The 16298-nt window shown below is 37.0% G+C and overlaps 1 protein-coding gene across 1 annotated transcript in view; it reads left to right on the top strand.

Moving 5' to 3' along the window:
* Positions 1 to 16298, top strand: part of LOC134318872 (transient receptor potential cation channel subfamily M member 1-like) — a 31493-nt gene that overhangs the window by 10564 nt on the left and 4631 nt on the right. Inside the window, exons 2-21 of the mRNA XM_062999857.1 lie at positions 1079 to 1155; positions 2111 to 2291; positions 2493 to 2706; positions 2784 to 2908; positions 3002 to 3173; positions 4261 to 4435; positions 4555 to 4678; positions 8832 to 8904; positions 8993 to 9093; positions 9208 to 9384; positions 10681 to 10815; positions 10971 to 11021; positions 12698 to 12838; positions 12921 to 12950; positions 13047 to 13336; positions 13547 to 13775; positions 13901 to 14029; positions 14878 to 15006; positions 15093 to 15221; positions 16030 to 16281. Coding sequence (XP_062855927.1) covers positions 1079 to 1155; positions 2111 to 2291; positions 2493 to 2706; positions 2784 to 2908; positions 3002 to 3173; positions 4261 to 4435; positions 4555 to 4678; positions 8832 to 8904; positions 8993 to 9093; positions 9208 to 9384; positions 10681 to 10815; positions 10971 to 11021; positions 12698 to 12838; positions 12921 to 12950; positions 13047 to 13336; positions 13547 to 13775; positions 13901 to 14029; positions 14878 to 15006; positions 15093 to 15221; positions 16030 to 16281 — 2934 coding nt within the window. The remainder of the gene's footprint in view (positions 1 to 1078; positions 1156 to 2110; positions 2292 to 2492; positions 2707 to 2783; positions 2909 to 3001; positions 3174 to 4260; positions 4436 to 4554; positions 4679 to 8831; positions 8905 to 8992; positions 9094 to 9207; positions 9385 to 10680; positions 10816 to 10970; positions 11022 to 12697; positions 12839 to 12920; positions 12951 to 13046; positions 13337 to 13546; positions 13776 to 13900; positions 14030 to 14877; positions 15007 to 15092; positions 15222 to 16029; positions 16282 to 16298) is intronic.

Raw genomic sequence — 16298 nt, 5'->3', positions numbered from 1 at the left:
ACTGTTGAAGAAAATTTTAAAATTATTATAGGATGTTATTGTGTAACTCTGGATTGAATTTAAATATGCATAGATCGTTTGTCTGCTAACGACAAGCACAATTTTTATACCTAAATATCTTTCTCATTAGACAAAACTTAATATTTATGTAATTGGGTGGATTAGCCTTAGATTTTTCATTAATACTCTATAATCAAACATTACAGTAAATTTTGACTTTTCTAACCTACGTAAAGAAAAATTAGTTCATGCTTACCCTTAATTAAAGGATGAGGATTTCATATGAAGAAATTGCAGCAGGTAAGACCTGGTAACATGGGTCTATGATCAGCGCTTTCCCCACCAGCTTGTCCAGTTTTTTTTTTTTTTTTTTTTTTTTTTTTTTTCATAAACTTCCTGGAGCGATTGGCTTCAAAAGCTTTCATCTTAATTGGGACAAAACTGACAAGAAGTGTTCAGGCAAAAGCAAGGTTATTTTTATCTGGTTAACAGAGCAAGATCAAACCCATGCTTTGCAAAAGCTGACATGTCCATTAGAAAATGCTACTTTTCTTTCACTGGGTTTCCTTGGCAATGACCTAATTTGCTAGGCACTAATTGTTTTAGGCAAAACAGAATTCACGTGGTCATAGCCTTGGCTGATTCTTTTCTCCCTTTTATAAGCTGACGGCATTTTACTGGTCTTTAGACTTAGTATTGTTTAGACAATGTGGTGTTGTACATAATGTAATTAATCAAGTAAGTTCATTTTCATGTACGTATTTGTTAATAAATACATTTAACCCAGAGAAAATTAGCAGGTAATACTGTTAAGTGTTTATTCCTACAGAAATTCATAGTCTACTATTAATGTGCTGCCAAACATTTTACCAGGCAGCCTGCAGTACTGTACTGATTATACTTTAGTCAGGATTACTATATTAGACGGATTTAGTGAATCTAGCTCAGCAAAACTTAAATAACTAAAAGTAATTTCTTCTTTGTTTTCTTAATACAAAATAATAACATTATTCAACAATTTATTTATGCCAACAGATTAATTCCTACATTGATATTTTTATTTTATGCTTTATTTCAGAGATCAAAAGCATGGATTGAAAGGACCTTCCAGAAAAGAGAATGCACTCATATAAAACCATCCAAGGATCCAACTCGGTAAGCATCTTTGTCTAAATAAAGCACTAAATTTAAATAAAAAAATGTTGAGACAATATAGTGTAAATTAGTGATTTATACACAGGACAATAGAAAGTATATACTGTATATAAGTCCAAGAAACAATAAATGAAGCTCAAATTCTCTTAACAGAAAAATAAATATGATATGCCTCATATTCATTTTATTGAGATTGTCCTGTTTGAACTTCTAATGGGCAGATAGAGCATTTAGCTGCTTGGAGCGTTACATAAGAGGGTAAAGGGGGTATGAACCGGTCCACTAACTACCCATAGCCAGGATGTGTGCTACAAAGCATGTAATAAAGTGTGCTAGTAAGACCAAATTGGCCTTTTAACACAAATAAAACTTCTGTTTTATAGTTTACTAATAGGGCGGCATGGTGTCTCGGTGAGTAGCACTGTCGCCTCACAGCAAGAAGGTCCTGGGTCCTTTCTGTACGGAGTTTGCATGTTTTCCCCGTGTCTGCATGGGTTTCCTCCGGGAGCTCCGGTTTCCTCCCACAGACCAAAAACATGCAGTCAGGTTCATTGGAGACACTGAATTGCCCTATAGGTGAATGTGTGTGTGTGTGGGTGTGTGTGTGTGTGTGTGTATGTGTGTCTGCCCTGCGATGGACTGGCGCCCGGCTCAGGGTGTTACTGTGTGCCTTGCACCCATTGAAAACCTGGAACGTGTGCAAATGTGTGTTTGTGTGTGTGTGTGTTTGCCCCGTGATGGACTGGCAACCTGTCCATTTTCTGTCTTTTCCCAGACAATGAATAAATGAATACATTAATTAATCAATAGAAAATGTCACTATACTAGAAGTGAGCAATTTGTTTACATTAAAGTTTTAATTCATCTAAAAATTAGATCACAAGGAGTTATATATAAGCTATGCCTATATAAAATTATACCCATTTGCTAATGGTAAGTCTTTATTTTGTACCAGGTGTTCATGTGGTCATTTGGTGACCCAACATGCTGCCATCCAACCAGGTCCAACAGAAAATCTGCTGGTGCAGGTGGAATGTCAAGAGAAGTGGACAGTGCTCAAGCACACACAGGCTTTCCCAACCGATGCATATGGCACCATCGAGTTCCAAGGAGCAGGATTAGTCAACAAGGCCATGGTACAAATATTTAAAGAGAAAAGTAAACTGCTCTAGTGATAGCTCTCAACAAGTAAAATTTGAATTTAATTAAATATTGCTACATAAAATAATCTAGTAAATGACAACCAATACCCTTGATTGTACAGTATTACTAAAATTACTGGTATGTCTGATATTAAAATATGTCAATATTGTGGTATGCCAATATTTCACTTATAGTACATCCGAGTGTCTTATGACACTAAACCAGAAAACTTGTTGCACCTGATGGTGAAAGAATGGCATCTGGAGCTACCCACCCTGCTCATATCTGTTCATGGAGGCCTTCAGAACTTTGATTTGCAGCCCAGACTCAAGCAGGTGTTTGGTAAAGGCCTGATAAAAGCTGCAGTAACAACAGGAGCGTGGATCTTCACTGCAGGAATCAGCACAGGTGGGCATATTTAGAAAACTAGCACAGTAATGAACAAAATCTGCAACAAAAATGTCAATTATAATTTGACCTTTAAGGGGTGATCCGGCATGTTGGAGATGCTTTGAAAGACCACTGCTCGAAATCCAGAGGAAAGGTCTGTGCCATTGGAATTGCACCATGGGGAATCCTGGAGAGCAAGGAGGATCTATTAGGAAGAGATGTAAGATTCTTACTGACTAGCATTCAGTAACAGAAAGTAACATAATATCAAGCTGTACTTGCTTTTTATGTATTATAATGTTCACTTTTTCAGGTGAACAAAGCGTACCAGACGATGTCCAACCCTATGAGCAAGCTAGCCGTGCTCAACAGCAACCACTCTCATTTTATCCTGTGTGATAATGGCACATGTGGGAAGTATGGAGCAGAGGTCAAACTGCGCAGACAGCTGGAGAAGCACATCTCTTTGCAGAAGATTAACACTCGTATGTTGAAGCAATTCAGTAATGCCTTGCCTCATCCACATCTACTCTTAGTGCATCACTGTTCTTTTCAACTTCAATGTTGGTAATGACATATTATGCTAGCTTTTAGATAGAGTGTTGGATGAAGTTTGATGGTGAGTCTAATCATGGATGTTCCATGGACTGATGGGCTCTTGTCTGTGACCTGTGGGTTTCCCTTTGTCATCCTATGCCTAGAGTTTAAAATAAGGCAGGGACAGCAAAGGGATGCTCAGCTGTCACCAATTACATCACTGCTTAACCAGGTCACTGTGAAATAGAATCAAATATTTATTCTGGAGATGTACTTCTCTCACTTGTATGAAACAATGAATGTGTGGACACAAGGGAAACATGAAATCTCCACACAAAAAGGACCCTGGACAAGAAGGTCCTGCCAGTGAATTGAACCCAGAACCTTCTTGTTTATATTTTAACCCAATTGTTGTCAACCTTTATTATCAGGTGTGCCGCAACAGGGCTTAATAGTGGTCAAAAGCCAGTCATGGTTGCACTCATGCATTAATATTTACAATAATAAGCCTATAGTATAGGTTGCCAACATTTATAATTTAAAAATAGGTTTAAACATAGCAGTATCCATTAAATAATGCTAAAATATAAATATGTATTATTTAAATAATATCTTATACCAGATTTTGGTGTAATACTAAATGGTAATATGGAAAGTGATTCTTGTTTTAAAATGCTGCTGCTTGTCTTTACCCTATAATCCTGCTCAAGAGTCTAAGCCCTGATGATGCCACAAAGCCATATTGGTGGCTGAAGTATAATGATAATGGGAACACTGTACATGTTCTATTTTTATAAATATCATACCTGCAGAAATCACAAAGATAAATTCTCAAGTGTTCAGTTACTCTGTATGGTTTGAAATTTATGTGTGATGCTTTAGCTATGCAGTGAACATAGTGCCTAACCTAACATAATTACATTTGGTTAAGAAAAACCAAATTAATCTGAGGCTTTCTATGAATGTAGCATTAATCAATCATACAGTTGTGAAATAATGACTTCATTAGGGTCTATTCTTTTTCCTGTGCCTAAGGTTTAGGTCAGGGAGTCCCAGTGGTTTGCTTGATTGTGGAAGGAGGTCCAAATATGATCATGGTGGTGCTAGAGAGTATGCGTGAGGAGCCTCCAGTACCAGTGGTGGTGTGTGATGGCAGTGGCCGAGCCTCTGATATCCTTTCTTTCGCCCACAAACACTCAAATAAAGACGGGTAAGATTAAATAGTCATTGACATATTAAGTTATGTAATAACATTAACTTTAAAGCTAAAACTCATTGATGCCAGTGGTAGATGTATTAGTGGACTAATGCAGATATTCATATTCTTAGGACATTAACGGAGGATGCCAGAGACCAGCTTCTAGTCACTATTCAGAAAACCTTTAACTACAGCAAAAGTCAGTCCCACCAGATATTAATCATGATCATAGAGTGCATGAAGAAAAGAGAACTGGTAAGTACAAACATGAAACTGAAAACAAGAAACAAAGTCACAATTGTCTATTCAAAAACAAAAAAAGTTTGGTCAATTTTTGGGATAATACACCTATTCTGGGTAGCTGGGTGACACTGCTGGTAGATTGGGTGCTGCACAGCAACATGGGTCAATTAAACTTGGGTTCAAAGGGTTCTACCAGTGTTGGACAAGCAGCACCCCAACCACACCAACTAGCTGCACATAATGTGGCTTAATGGGTGGGCTCTGCTCCACCAGCAAAAAACAGACCTGCCCAAGCAGTCTGGTATCACTGTTTCAGAGAAAATCAGTTGTGCCAACAAAGAAGCTGGCAAGTGTGAGATGGAGAAACGCTGATATATATAGAAACAATGTATGCCTGAATTACTATTTAAGAGATGCAAGTGATTATCAATCAAGAGAAACTGACATATCAATTATCTACACCTCCGTGCCCCCTCTACCAGCCAAAATGGCAATTCAGAAAGACACGACTCTTAATGTGGCACACGGCCAAACTCATTTAGCAGCTGCCTGCTAAATTGTTCATAGATGTAGATGACTACATAAATAATCTGCAATAGATGTCCTGTAGTAGATGCCCTGCCCAGGGTATATTTCTGTGAGTCATATTGTAACCCTGGCCAGGATGAAGCAGTTACTCTAATAATATTCTAGCAATGAAGTTAACATAATATAAGTTTATACTTTAATTTTTTTGTTATGTAGTATCATAGTGTTGTTTTCATAAACTGAATTTTTATCTTTAAAGATTACATACCACCATTTTGCTATATGGCTTTCTATTGTGCAAAATAAACATTTTCCCAATTGTAATTGTCTTCATTGTCCTGCATCTTCATTTGTGTGTTCTTTCTATGCAGTCATGTGTTTGAAAACTCATCTCCATGCAATCATTCATAAATAAAGTGTGACTTTCAGAGAATCTTCCCTAAGTGTGTAAAATGTCGTTCATTCATTTATTCATAAATACATTTAGCTTTTCAACAGCTTAGATCCTCATTCACCTCCTATATACACTGCAACTAATTCAGAACATCTTGGGTTAAATGTATCTATTGTCATTATCACCCTCCTTTCCAAACCCAACCACGTTACACTATATGTCTAAAAATATGTTAAAACACAAATACAAAAGTTTCAAAATTTCACAATTTTTATGTTTGTTGTTGGTGGTACTCTGACTGGAATCTTCAAATGCTTGTTGGGCATCTCATTTTACAATCACTGGCCCCAATTTGTGGCTATGTGGTAATTTGTGTCTATTTAGTCAAAAGAGCTGTTGTGATGTAAAGTCTGGACAAAAAATGCCTGGTTTGCAAAGAATATTCCAATTTATATAAAAGGTGTTTGATGGTGGGTTGGTGTCAGGGCTCTGTACAAGCCACTGCAGTTCCTCCACAACAGAGTCTAACTATTTATTTAAGGACCTTCTTTGTGCACAGTCATACTTGAACAGAAATGAGCCTTCCTCAGTCTGTTGCCACAACCTCAATAATTTGGAGAGGTCATATGGAGGTGTTGAATATTTGTGTGCCCATGGTATTAAGTGTGCCCATGGTCTTTAGTAATGTTTTTGCAGAAGATGAAAGGCAATGATGGAAGATCTGGGTGTTTATCATTACATGATAATAGATATTGTTAACAAATAATAAGATATATTACAGACAGGGCTGTCGAAGTTAACGCGATAATAACGCATTAACGCGATCTCAATTTAACGCGATTTTAAAAAATAGTGCCGTTAACGCAAATTCTATTTGGCCCTGCGAGTCATCCGTAGTTCATGTTGAGACTTGACCGTGCGGGCGCGGGTACCGTCTGACTGGTAGAACCAATGTTTTAACATCAGACTTGCCACCGTTTGTTTCATTTGCGGTTTGTTAACATAATGTAACCGAGCGTCGTAGTGATGCACTTGCTTAATAAAGAAATAAATACACGGTATATTCACAAATTGTCGGGAGCGAAACACTTTATTAACTTCTTTTGTTACGGTACCGAATAGCGGACAGCTAGAGTCATTACGTTAGCCAAGCATGCTATTCCATGCACTATGGAAGCCCCAAAGGGTCACTTCGTGTAGAAACGTCCATCAAACCATTGTCACGATACAACCACAGAAAAGTCTGTTACAATAACTACGCCTTATCCCACCTAAAGCACTGCTGATCTACAATGTTTGCTGATGGAGAAATTTTAACCTACAATCTGACATATATACGAAGTCAAGGGTCTCTGCTGGATAGTATTACTGCCTAGTATGTGAGTGAATAAAACTCCCTTACAGTTTTCTCTTGTCCCAGCAGTTTTTAACATGAGTACATTTAGCATAAAATGTGTTCACCATTTTAACTGTAACATTTCACTTAAAAATCCTTGTTTTCTATAACATTTACACAGATTTTTTTTTATGCGATTAATCGCGATTAACTATATGAAATTCTGAAATTAATCGCGATTAAAAATTGTAATCATTTGACAGCCCTAATTACAGATAATGCTACCCATGTGAGTGTATAAACTGCAAAGATCACACCAAGAACAATGTGCATTGCTGAAAAAGGAGAAGAAACTCAAGGGTAACACAGTGAATCTGCAGAAATCTCTTCTGTTTGCCTAAATTAACATGAAACATGACACAAAATGTGCTGATGGAAGCACACCACTGCAAAAATCACAAAAAAGGATTGTGTCTATCAAAATACTTGAAATTAAAAGTTCTGTCTATAAAAGTTACATTTAAATTAATAATTTGGAAACATGACTTGAAGGGCTTAAAATAACTGAGGTAAGAATTATTTTTATGTTATGTTCAACAATATTTAAAGAGTAATTAAATAATTGTTTTAAAATATATGGAATCCAGACCTTAACCCAAATGAGATGCTTAACCTAAAAAAGGGCTAAAATTCTAAAATTGTTCATCACAATTTAAAACTAGAAACCTTTACATTTTCAGCATTTAGCAGACACTTTTATCCAAAGCGACATCCAGAATGAGCAGAACACGATGAGCAATTGAGGGTTAAGGGTCTTGCTCAGGGACCCAACAGTGGCAACTAGGTGGTGGTGGGGCTTGAACCGGCAACCTTCTGTTTACTAGTCCAGTACCTTAACCACTGAGCTATCACTGGAAATTTTAATATTTGGATTATTTTTGAGTTGTTATAAGTTAAAACGCTAAATAGTATATATAAGTGGGAAGTACACAGTGCTTAAAAAGTGTGTTCATGAAAACAGGATTAATTCATTCATTCATTGTCTGTTTTACCACTTTTTCATCATGGTCAGCATTGCAGTGGGTCAGATTTAGTAGGCAAAAGGCAGAAAACACCCTGGAATGGCTGCCAGTCCATCACAAGGCAAACACACACACACACACACACACACGTACACACACACACACACACACACACATTCACACACACAGTTACACCTAGAGTAATTTTAGTAGCTGTAATTGGTCTGACTGCTAGTCTTTGACTTTTGGAAGGAAACCGGAGCACCCAGAGAAAACCCACTTGGACACAGTGAGAACAAGCAAACTCCACACAGTAGATAGCCTTTATCTGTTTCTCAAATACAGGTTAATAATGTAATAAACAAATAAAGATACATTATAAATTCAGTTCATATTTACAGTTAAATAATACACAATCAAACAAAGTGGTCTGGATCAGTCCAATATTAATTTTGAAGTAAATACACAAAACATGAGGATTAAGAATCCACTGTAGAGCTTGGAAATGTTTGGCATGTTGCCACACATCCATACCAGCTTAATCACGCTTAGCATTTCTGCTCATGTGATCACATCACTCAGGCAATGGTATTTTTATACAAACACTGAGGAACAAGGGAAGCTTTGATTTTCTGTTAAGCATGGATATGTTGGGCAAGTATTAACTACATAGTCAGACATGAATCTTAAGATGCTTAGAGGAAGCAATTTTGCTTTCTTTGGTGTTATTAAAGGTCTATATCTGTCCATTGCTCTCGTTTTTAAGCTGTGACTATGAGACACTATTGTTTCATGTAATTATTCTTTGACCTATTCCCGTCACTTTTCTTTTTTTCATTTAGTGATTCACTAAATTCTACTTCTTTTATCAATACTCCACTATAGATTACAGTTTTTCGAATGGGAGCAGAGGGACAACAGGACATTGAGATGGCCATTTTAACTGCTCTACTAAAAGGTACTTTTTATTGTGCCCCAAAATTATCTTTCAAATCCAGCTTATAACTGAAAAGGATTTGTAACAAATGTGTTTTGTTCTCACTTAGGCACAAATGCCTCCGCATCAGACCAGTTAAGCTTGGCTTTAGCCTGGAATCGTGTAGACATAGCACGCAACCAAATCTTTGTGTATGGACACAACCTACCAGTAAGTGAACATATAGTGACATTTTCCTGAAACCTTCCAAAATGGCCATGAAAAAGAACACATACCACATTTAAAGTGTTCCAGTCAATATTCTTAAACACATTTAATTTCTAGCCTGCAGGTGCACTAGCCAGTGAGACATCCACTGTGGCAAGGTCTTCCCAGTCCAGAAGCTCCCCTGCAGGGCCAAACGGAAATGCAAAGGGCAGAGGCAAGAAGGGCAAAGGAGGAAAGGCCAAAGCAGAAGTCCCACAGGAAATGGATCCTAGAAAGTTAGAGCTACTTAACTGGGTAAAGACAAATCATACAAAATGAACTATATTGTACTATAATATATTGTACTACAGTTCATCATACCCTTCCTAACATTTTAATATAAAAGGAACAAAAGACATCTTTTGACAAGATGCCGAGCCAGACCTTCTGGTTCAACATCAAGAAATGCGGTGTTAGATGTAACAGGACCCATGTCTTCCATAAAGTTCCACCTTTAACACCTCATCAGTCCATAGGATACTATCTCAAAGGTTGTTTGTCAAATGCGAGGCAAGGCTTTCTTTTTGGTCAGCTGAAGTTCACACCTTGCAACTCTTCCATATATGCCATTTTTTGTCCAGTGTCATTCTTACTGTGAAATCATGCATATTGACCTTAACTGTGACAAGTCAGACATGTAGTTCTTTAGATGATTAACTGTGTTATTTTGTGACCACCTGAATGAGTTGTTAATGCATTCTTGGCAAAATTTTGGTAAGCCAGCCACTTCTATGTAGGTTCATGGCTGTTCCAATTGTTTGCCTATTGTGGATAATGGCTCTCACTGTGGTTCACTGTGGTTCACAGCTTTGCAAACCTTTCCAGATCTTAATGACTTGGCTTTACATTACCAGACATACGTATTGCCTATTTGAGTGATGTTTAGATTCAATAGGTCTGGCAGTAATCATGCCTGTGTGGCTAATGACAACTGAATCTGGTTGACTGGTTGATTTAGTAGTTAAGTGGGCTATCACTTTTTTCACATAGGGCCAGACAGGGCTGAACAGTATTTTTCCTTCAATAAATTAAATCATTAAAAAAAAAAGCATTTTAAGTTTACTTGGGTTATCATTGTCTAATAATAAAAGTAGTTTGATTATTTCTGAATCATCGAACCTCCCAATAGCTAAGCTGTTTGCCCTTCCGAAGACATTGCCAATAGTGACTGTGTAGCCAATAGATTAGAACCCTGGATCTTAACCTAGCGTATTTTACTGCTGCTCCACCCATACGCCCATAATCTGAGAAATGTATATGGGCAAATCATTTTTCAAAGCACTGTGTTTTGGACTTTGTCATACATTACTAATTTGAATAGCAATTGTGATTGGCTTAAATTCAAGGAGTTTAAAGCATTATTACACAATTTAATCCTAAATACTGTGTTTAACAATATTTGTATTATTTCAGAAATACTTATAAAGTACCCGTTTTTATTTAGGGAGGACAAATCTATAGAAAAAGAAGAACTTTACGTGGCCAAAACAGGTTATATGAAAAAGTATACGTAATATTCGTTTTTCATTCATCTTTTGGCGTCCCCCTCAGGTGAACTCACTGGAGCAGGCGATGATGGATGCTCTGGTTCTGGACAGAGTGGATTTTGTCAAGCTGCTGATTGAAAATGGGGTCAACATTCACCACTTCCTCACCATCCCACGCCTGGAGGAGTTATACAACACAGTGAGCACTGATCTCTACTGAAAAACAGCTCATGACGACATACTTGATCCTAACAAAGAACATTTGCTATATTTAGGCACAGAAGATTATCTGTTTATTGCTCATTTTTTCATTTTTATTGAGTGCCATCTTGTTTATTTTGCTGCTCTTTTTAGAAACTTGGACCTCCCAATACGCTGAGCAGTGTAGTACGAGATGTTAAAAAAGTAAGTCACAAAGAATCTAAAATATAACACTATGTTTAAAAAGCCATTCTAATAGGTTATACTATTATACATTTACACTAGTTGTGCCCAATACGTTGATCGTGATCGACCAGTCGCATGCGGGTAGGTTGCGCCTCATTCAAACAGGTCAATGTGATTGACATGAAATGTGTCCATTGTTTCTTTCATTTGTGGTTTATTACCATAGCTACGCCTCAGCCTGCCTAAAGCACTGTAATATATAGAAAGTTTTCATTCCTCAGTAGCGAGTTTGCACCATTTTTGCATTTTTCCTTTTGTAACCTACACTGTTTGTGAAGATGAGTGTGCAACCAAGCACAAAGAAAGCAAAAACGTTTGTATTCGGGCAAGACCACTGCAAAGACGGGTGTTTCGTTCATACGTCGAAGAAGCTGGTGGAGAATATTCAGAACTCATGCTGCATACACAAATTTAACCCTACAATCTAACATATATATTAAGTCAAGGGCCTCTGCTGGACAATTATGTAACTTGCTGGCTCAGAAAAAAATATCAAAACGTAAGAAAATGTGCCACATATTTGAAATATCTAAATCTAAATATCTAAATATTGGTCCTCCCTTACTGATGAACACTTGAAAGCCTGCTTGAGAATTGGTATCAGCAACTATTATCCAGACTACATAAACCTGGCTGATACCATTCAGAGCAAATCATCAGAATAAGGTTAGTGTGATTTTTCAGTTGCTTGCCCTGTTATGCTGAATATCAATATACGTAACTGAAGCGCATTTAAAAAAGTGTCAAAGCTTTTTTGAAAAATGATGAGGCCAATCTTTTTAAAAAGTAAATCGCAATGACCTGTCGATTGAAATAGTACATCTCAAGTCACAAAAGTATGGGCACCCCTGATTTACTAACATTTACACAAATCATTACACTAAATCTTGTTTGTCCTGCATGACTTAACAAATGAGGACATACAGTATGAGGACACCCAAAATCACATTCATAAGTGTCTTCTAAACATCTTATTCTACAACCATGGGCATATTGGTTGTTAGAACTGTTACAAAAGAATTAGTGAAGTGAGCAGTAAGGTTGTGCTATAATACCTAGCTCACTGTTGGCAATCCATTTTATCTCAAAAGTATTGAATTAGGTTAAGATCTGGAATCTGTTTTGGGCTGTCATGTTTTTTCACCAAGAAGCTTACCAAATCCTTTCTACATGGATACAATTTCTAAAATTACACTGTATGGTTTAACTTGAGGGATTGAAAACCATCAACATATTATTATTGTTGTTGTTATTGTTGCAAATTTTATAACTGGCACTATGATAACCAAATGCAGCATTTCATGAATTTAAACTTTGGTAAAGTGGCATATTATGACTGCTGTGTTTTTAGTATGACCAATTCTATATGTCTCTGAATATTGAATTGTTCTGCAAGTGTAGGTGAAATAGACAAACTTATTAGTTAGAAACACTGCTCACATATTTTTGTCCATGTGATATATTTGATGTCCGTATTTCCTTGCTGGTTTTGTACTGTACTGGTACTACAAGGCTAATGTGACTAACAAGTATTACCAATCAGCATAGTTTATGTCAAGATTATTACAAAATGATTCTAAATCATTTGTGTAGCACTGTTTCTGATTTATATAATTATATCTCAACCATTTTAGGGTAACCTCCCACCAGACTACCAAATTACCCTAATTGACATTGGATTAGTAATGGAGTACCTAATGGGAGGAGCGTACCGGTGTAACTACACAAGAAAAAGTTTTCGTTCTCTCTACAACAACCTCTATGGCCTTAAAAGGGTAAGCACAGCAGATGTGTACATCAACCATGACAATCATTCTATTAAACCCAGAAATCTAACATGTGACTTAACATTTTCAGCCAAAGGCTCTAAAACTCCTTGGCATGGAGGTATGATTATATTTCTATCTTTATGACTTTATAAATATTAGTCTTTACATAATGTTTTCCAGCATTTATATGTTGACTTGTTACTGACACTTCTAGGATGATGATTCGAATCTAAAAGGGAAGAAGAAAAAGAAAAAAAAAGAGGAGGAGGTGGACGTGGATTTGGATGATCCTGAAGTTAGCCGTTTCCAATACCCATTTCATGAGCTGATAGTCTGGGCGGTACTGACCAGGAGGCAGAAGATGGCTCTGTTCCTTTGGCAGCGAGGAGAGGAGGCCATGGCGAAGGCTCTAGTGGCCTGTAAGCTCTATAAAGCAATGGCTCATGAGTCCTCTGTTAGTGAACTAGTTGATGACATTTCTCAGGATCTAGATAACAACTCTAAGTAAGTAATGGTGATCAGACTGATACACTGTCACTGTTCTTCAACACATACTGTTTTACTACCCTGTCTTAACAGGATTTTATGTTGTACCTTAATCTGTTTAACAATTTAAAACAATTGGCTTTGAATGATTTATCTAGATTATGTATTTGTATGGTCCTTTTCCCTAAAGGCTGCCAATACAACATCATATTTACATTTAACTTTCAGGGAATTTGGATCTTTGGCTTTTGAGCTTCTAGACCAAGCATACAAGCATGATGAACAGGTGGCAATGAAGCTCTTGACCTATGAGCTTAAAAACTGGAGCAACTCTACCTGTCTAAAGCTGGCTGTGGCTGCCAAGCACAGAGACTTTATTGCCCACACATGCTGCCAGATGCTCCTTACCGACATGTGGATGGGCTGTCTAAGAGTGGGCAAGAACCCAGGACTGAAGGTGCTGATTGTTTACTTATATTTGAAGAATTTTGTCCTTGGGATAATATGTAACTTTTTATGATGGACACACGTACTGACAAGTGTATGTTATAATCTTATAATCTTTAAACCTTATGTGCTCAGGTGATTGTTGGCATCATCTTCCCTCCATCAATCCTGCTGCTGGATTTCCGTGTTAGTGATGACACAAACCAAGGCTTTGATGATAAAAAGGAAGCTACAGACAGAAATGATGACAATAAACCCAGCAAGGTAAATATGGGGTTTGTTCCTTCATTAACAGTGTGAGAAGATAGCTTATCTGAAATACATTAACTATACGGCAGAACATGTGGACACTTCACCATCCCATTTTAAAACCATGAGCATTAAATTAAGGTTAGCCTTACTTTGCACATTTTCAGGACCATTCAGTCAAAAAAGCATCTGTGAGTTGACGCTGGCTTAGAATCAATGGCAAACAATCAACATTTCTGTTTACTTAATTGTGTTCAGTTTGGTTGAGGGTCTATTCAGGCCTCAAGAGTTTCTCTATACTATGTCGTTATTGGCCTTGAGTTAAACTGGTTTTATGTAAAGGGCAGCACGATTGCTTTGTGGAGAACACAGCAAAAAGGCCTTGAGTTTGCATTTTCTACCTGTGTCTGTGTGGGTTTCCCCTGGGATTCTTGGTTTCCTCCCACAGTACAAAGGCATGCAGTAAGGTTAATTAAAACTACAAAAAATTGGAGTGAGTGTGTGTGTTTGCCCTGTGATGGACTGGTGACCTGTCTGGGGTGTTTCCTACCTTTTGCAGATTTAATTGCACCCACCGCGACCCTAAGTAGAATAAAGTGGTGATAGATAAGACAATGAATGAATGAGTGAATGAATGGTTTTATGTAGCTTTGGCAATGACTGTGGCTGAAACACCGCAACTCCATAGTTAGGAACAGTGTCCACATACTTTTGGTCAACACATAAATAAACATAAATTAAATAGCTCATTTTAACCAGAATGTTGTAGTACTTTGCTATTTTATTAATAAAGTGTCATTCCTGAATTCATGGTACAATTTAAACACTGGCATGACTACTGTGTTTTACTATTGTGTTTTAAGGAGGCCAACACAGACATCCACTCAAAGAAAGTTGATGAAGAAAACAGCAAGAAACTAAGTCGAGTACCAATTGGAAGGAAGATTTATGAATTCTACAATGCACCTTTTACCAAGTTTTGGTTTAATACTGTACATAAAACTTTTTTCTTATTATTATCTTACTGGCAAACAAATGATCCATTACTGAAATATATGAAACTGTTTATTTTGGACAGATATCCTACCTTGTGTATCTTATGCTGTATAATTACATTGTCCTGGTGAAGATGGAACGTTGGCCATCAGTACAAGAGTGGATAGTTATCTCCTACATACTGACTCTGGGCCTGGAGAAAGTTAGACAGGTGAGGTTAAAATCTTTAAATGTTTAAAGCAGTAGTTTTCATCCTCTAAAAATATAAGAACTGCTTTGGATTCATTTTTTTGTTGTTGTTTGTGCTGTTCTTGCTGTTATGCTTTTGTACATTAAATGTCTAAATAACTCAAAGAATGAACAAAGAAACTAACTAACCAAGTGGTTTTAACATAATTTCTCCGGACCTGTGGTCTGTCATTACTTACTGTAAGAAAACTGGCATGTTGTACTTTTTTCTGCTTGGATTTCTCCATTTCCCCCACTTACTAAAATGCGAAAGTGTGAGTGATCAATACTGATAATTCATAAAGTAAAACTGTTGATTTAAGTCTTTGTTGTACCATGTACCAACAATAAACAGTAGCATGTAGTTAATCTTTTATTTGAACTGACAGATTAGAGGTTAGCATCTCTGTTTGTAGAGTTTCTATTTAATTACGCATTGTACTGATATATTTAGTTAATGGGACCGTGAATAGAGTTATTAAGTGAATCAAATGCCATAGTTATGTAGAAACATCACAGTGAAACAAAAAGATGCATTTTTAGGAAACTGTCGCCATTATAGTAGAGTTATTATTTTAAAAAATTATATGTCTATCTAGAGCTCTTAATGTAACTACTATAACTATGAAAGCTCTGTCTATACCTTGTGAAAACTGTGAATGTATTTTTCAGCATTAACAATGAAGTACAATATTCTGGATTTTAGATAGAAGTTACTTAATAAACAATAAAGAGGTGAAAAGAATGGGAATACAATAAATGCAATATGATCCTGCTCTGATTTGTGGCAGATCCTGATGTCAGAGCCTGGTAAGCTGAAGCAGAAGATTAATGTGTGGCTGGAGGACTACTGGAATATCACAGACGTGGTGGCCATATCTATGTTCATGATGGGTTTACTCCTCAGGCTGGAGCCTGAACCATACATGGGCTATGGCCGAGTTATCTACTGTGTGGACATCATCTTCTGGTACATCCGTGTGCTGGATATTTTTGGGGTCAATAAGTACCTTGGTCCCTATGTCATGATGATCGGAAAAATGGTAAGTGACAGCAGATG

The sequence above is a fragment of the Trichomycterus rosablanca genome, chromosome 1, assembly GCF_030014385.1.
Source record: "Trichomycterus rosablanca isolate fTriRos1 chromosome 1, fTriRos1.hap1, whole genome shotgun sequence".
NCBI lineage: Eukaryota > Metazoa > Chordata > Actinopteri > Siluriformes > Trichomycteridae > Trichomycterus > Trichomycterus rosablanca.
The sequence above is the reverse complement of the archived record's forward strand: the minus strand, read 5'-3'. Positions and strand labels throughout refer to the sequence as shown.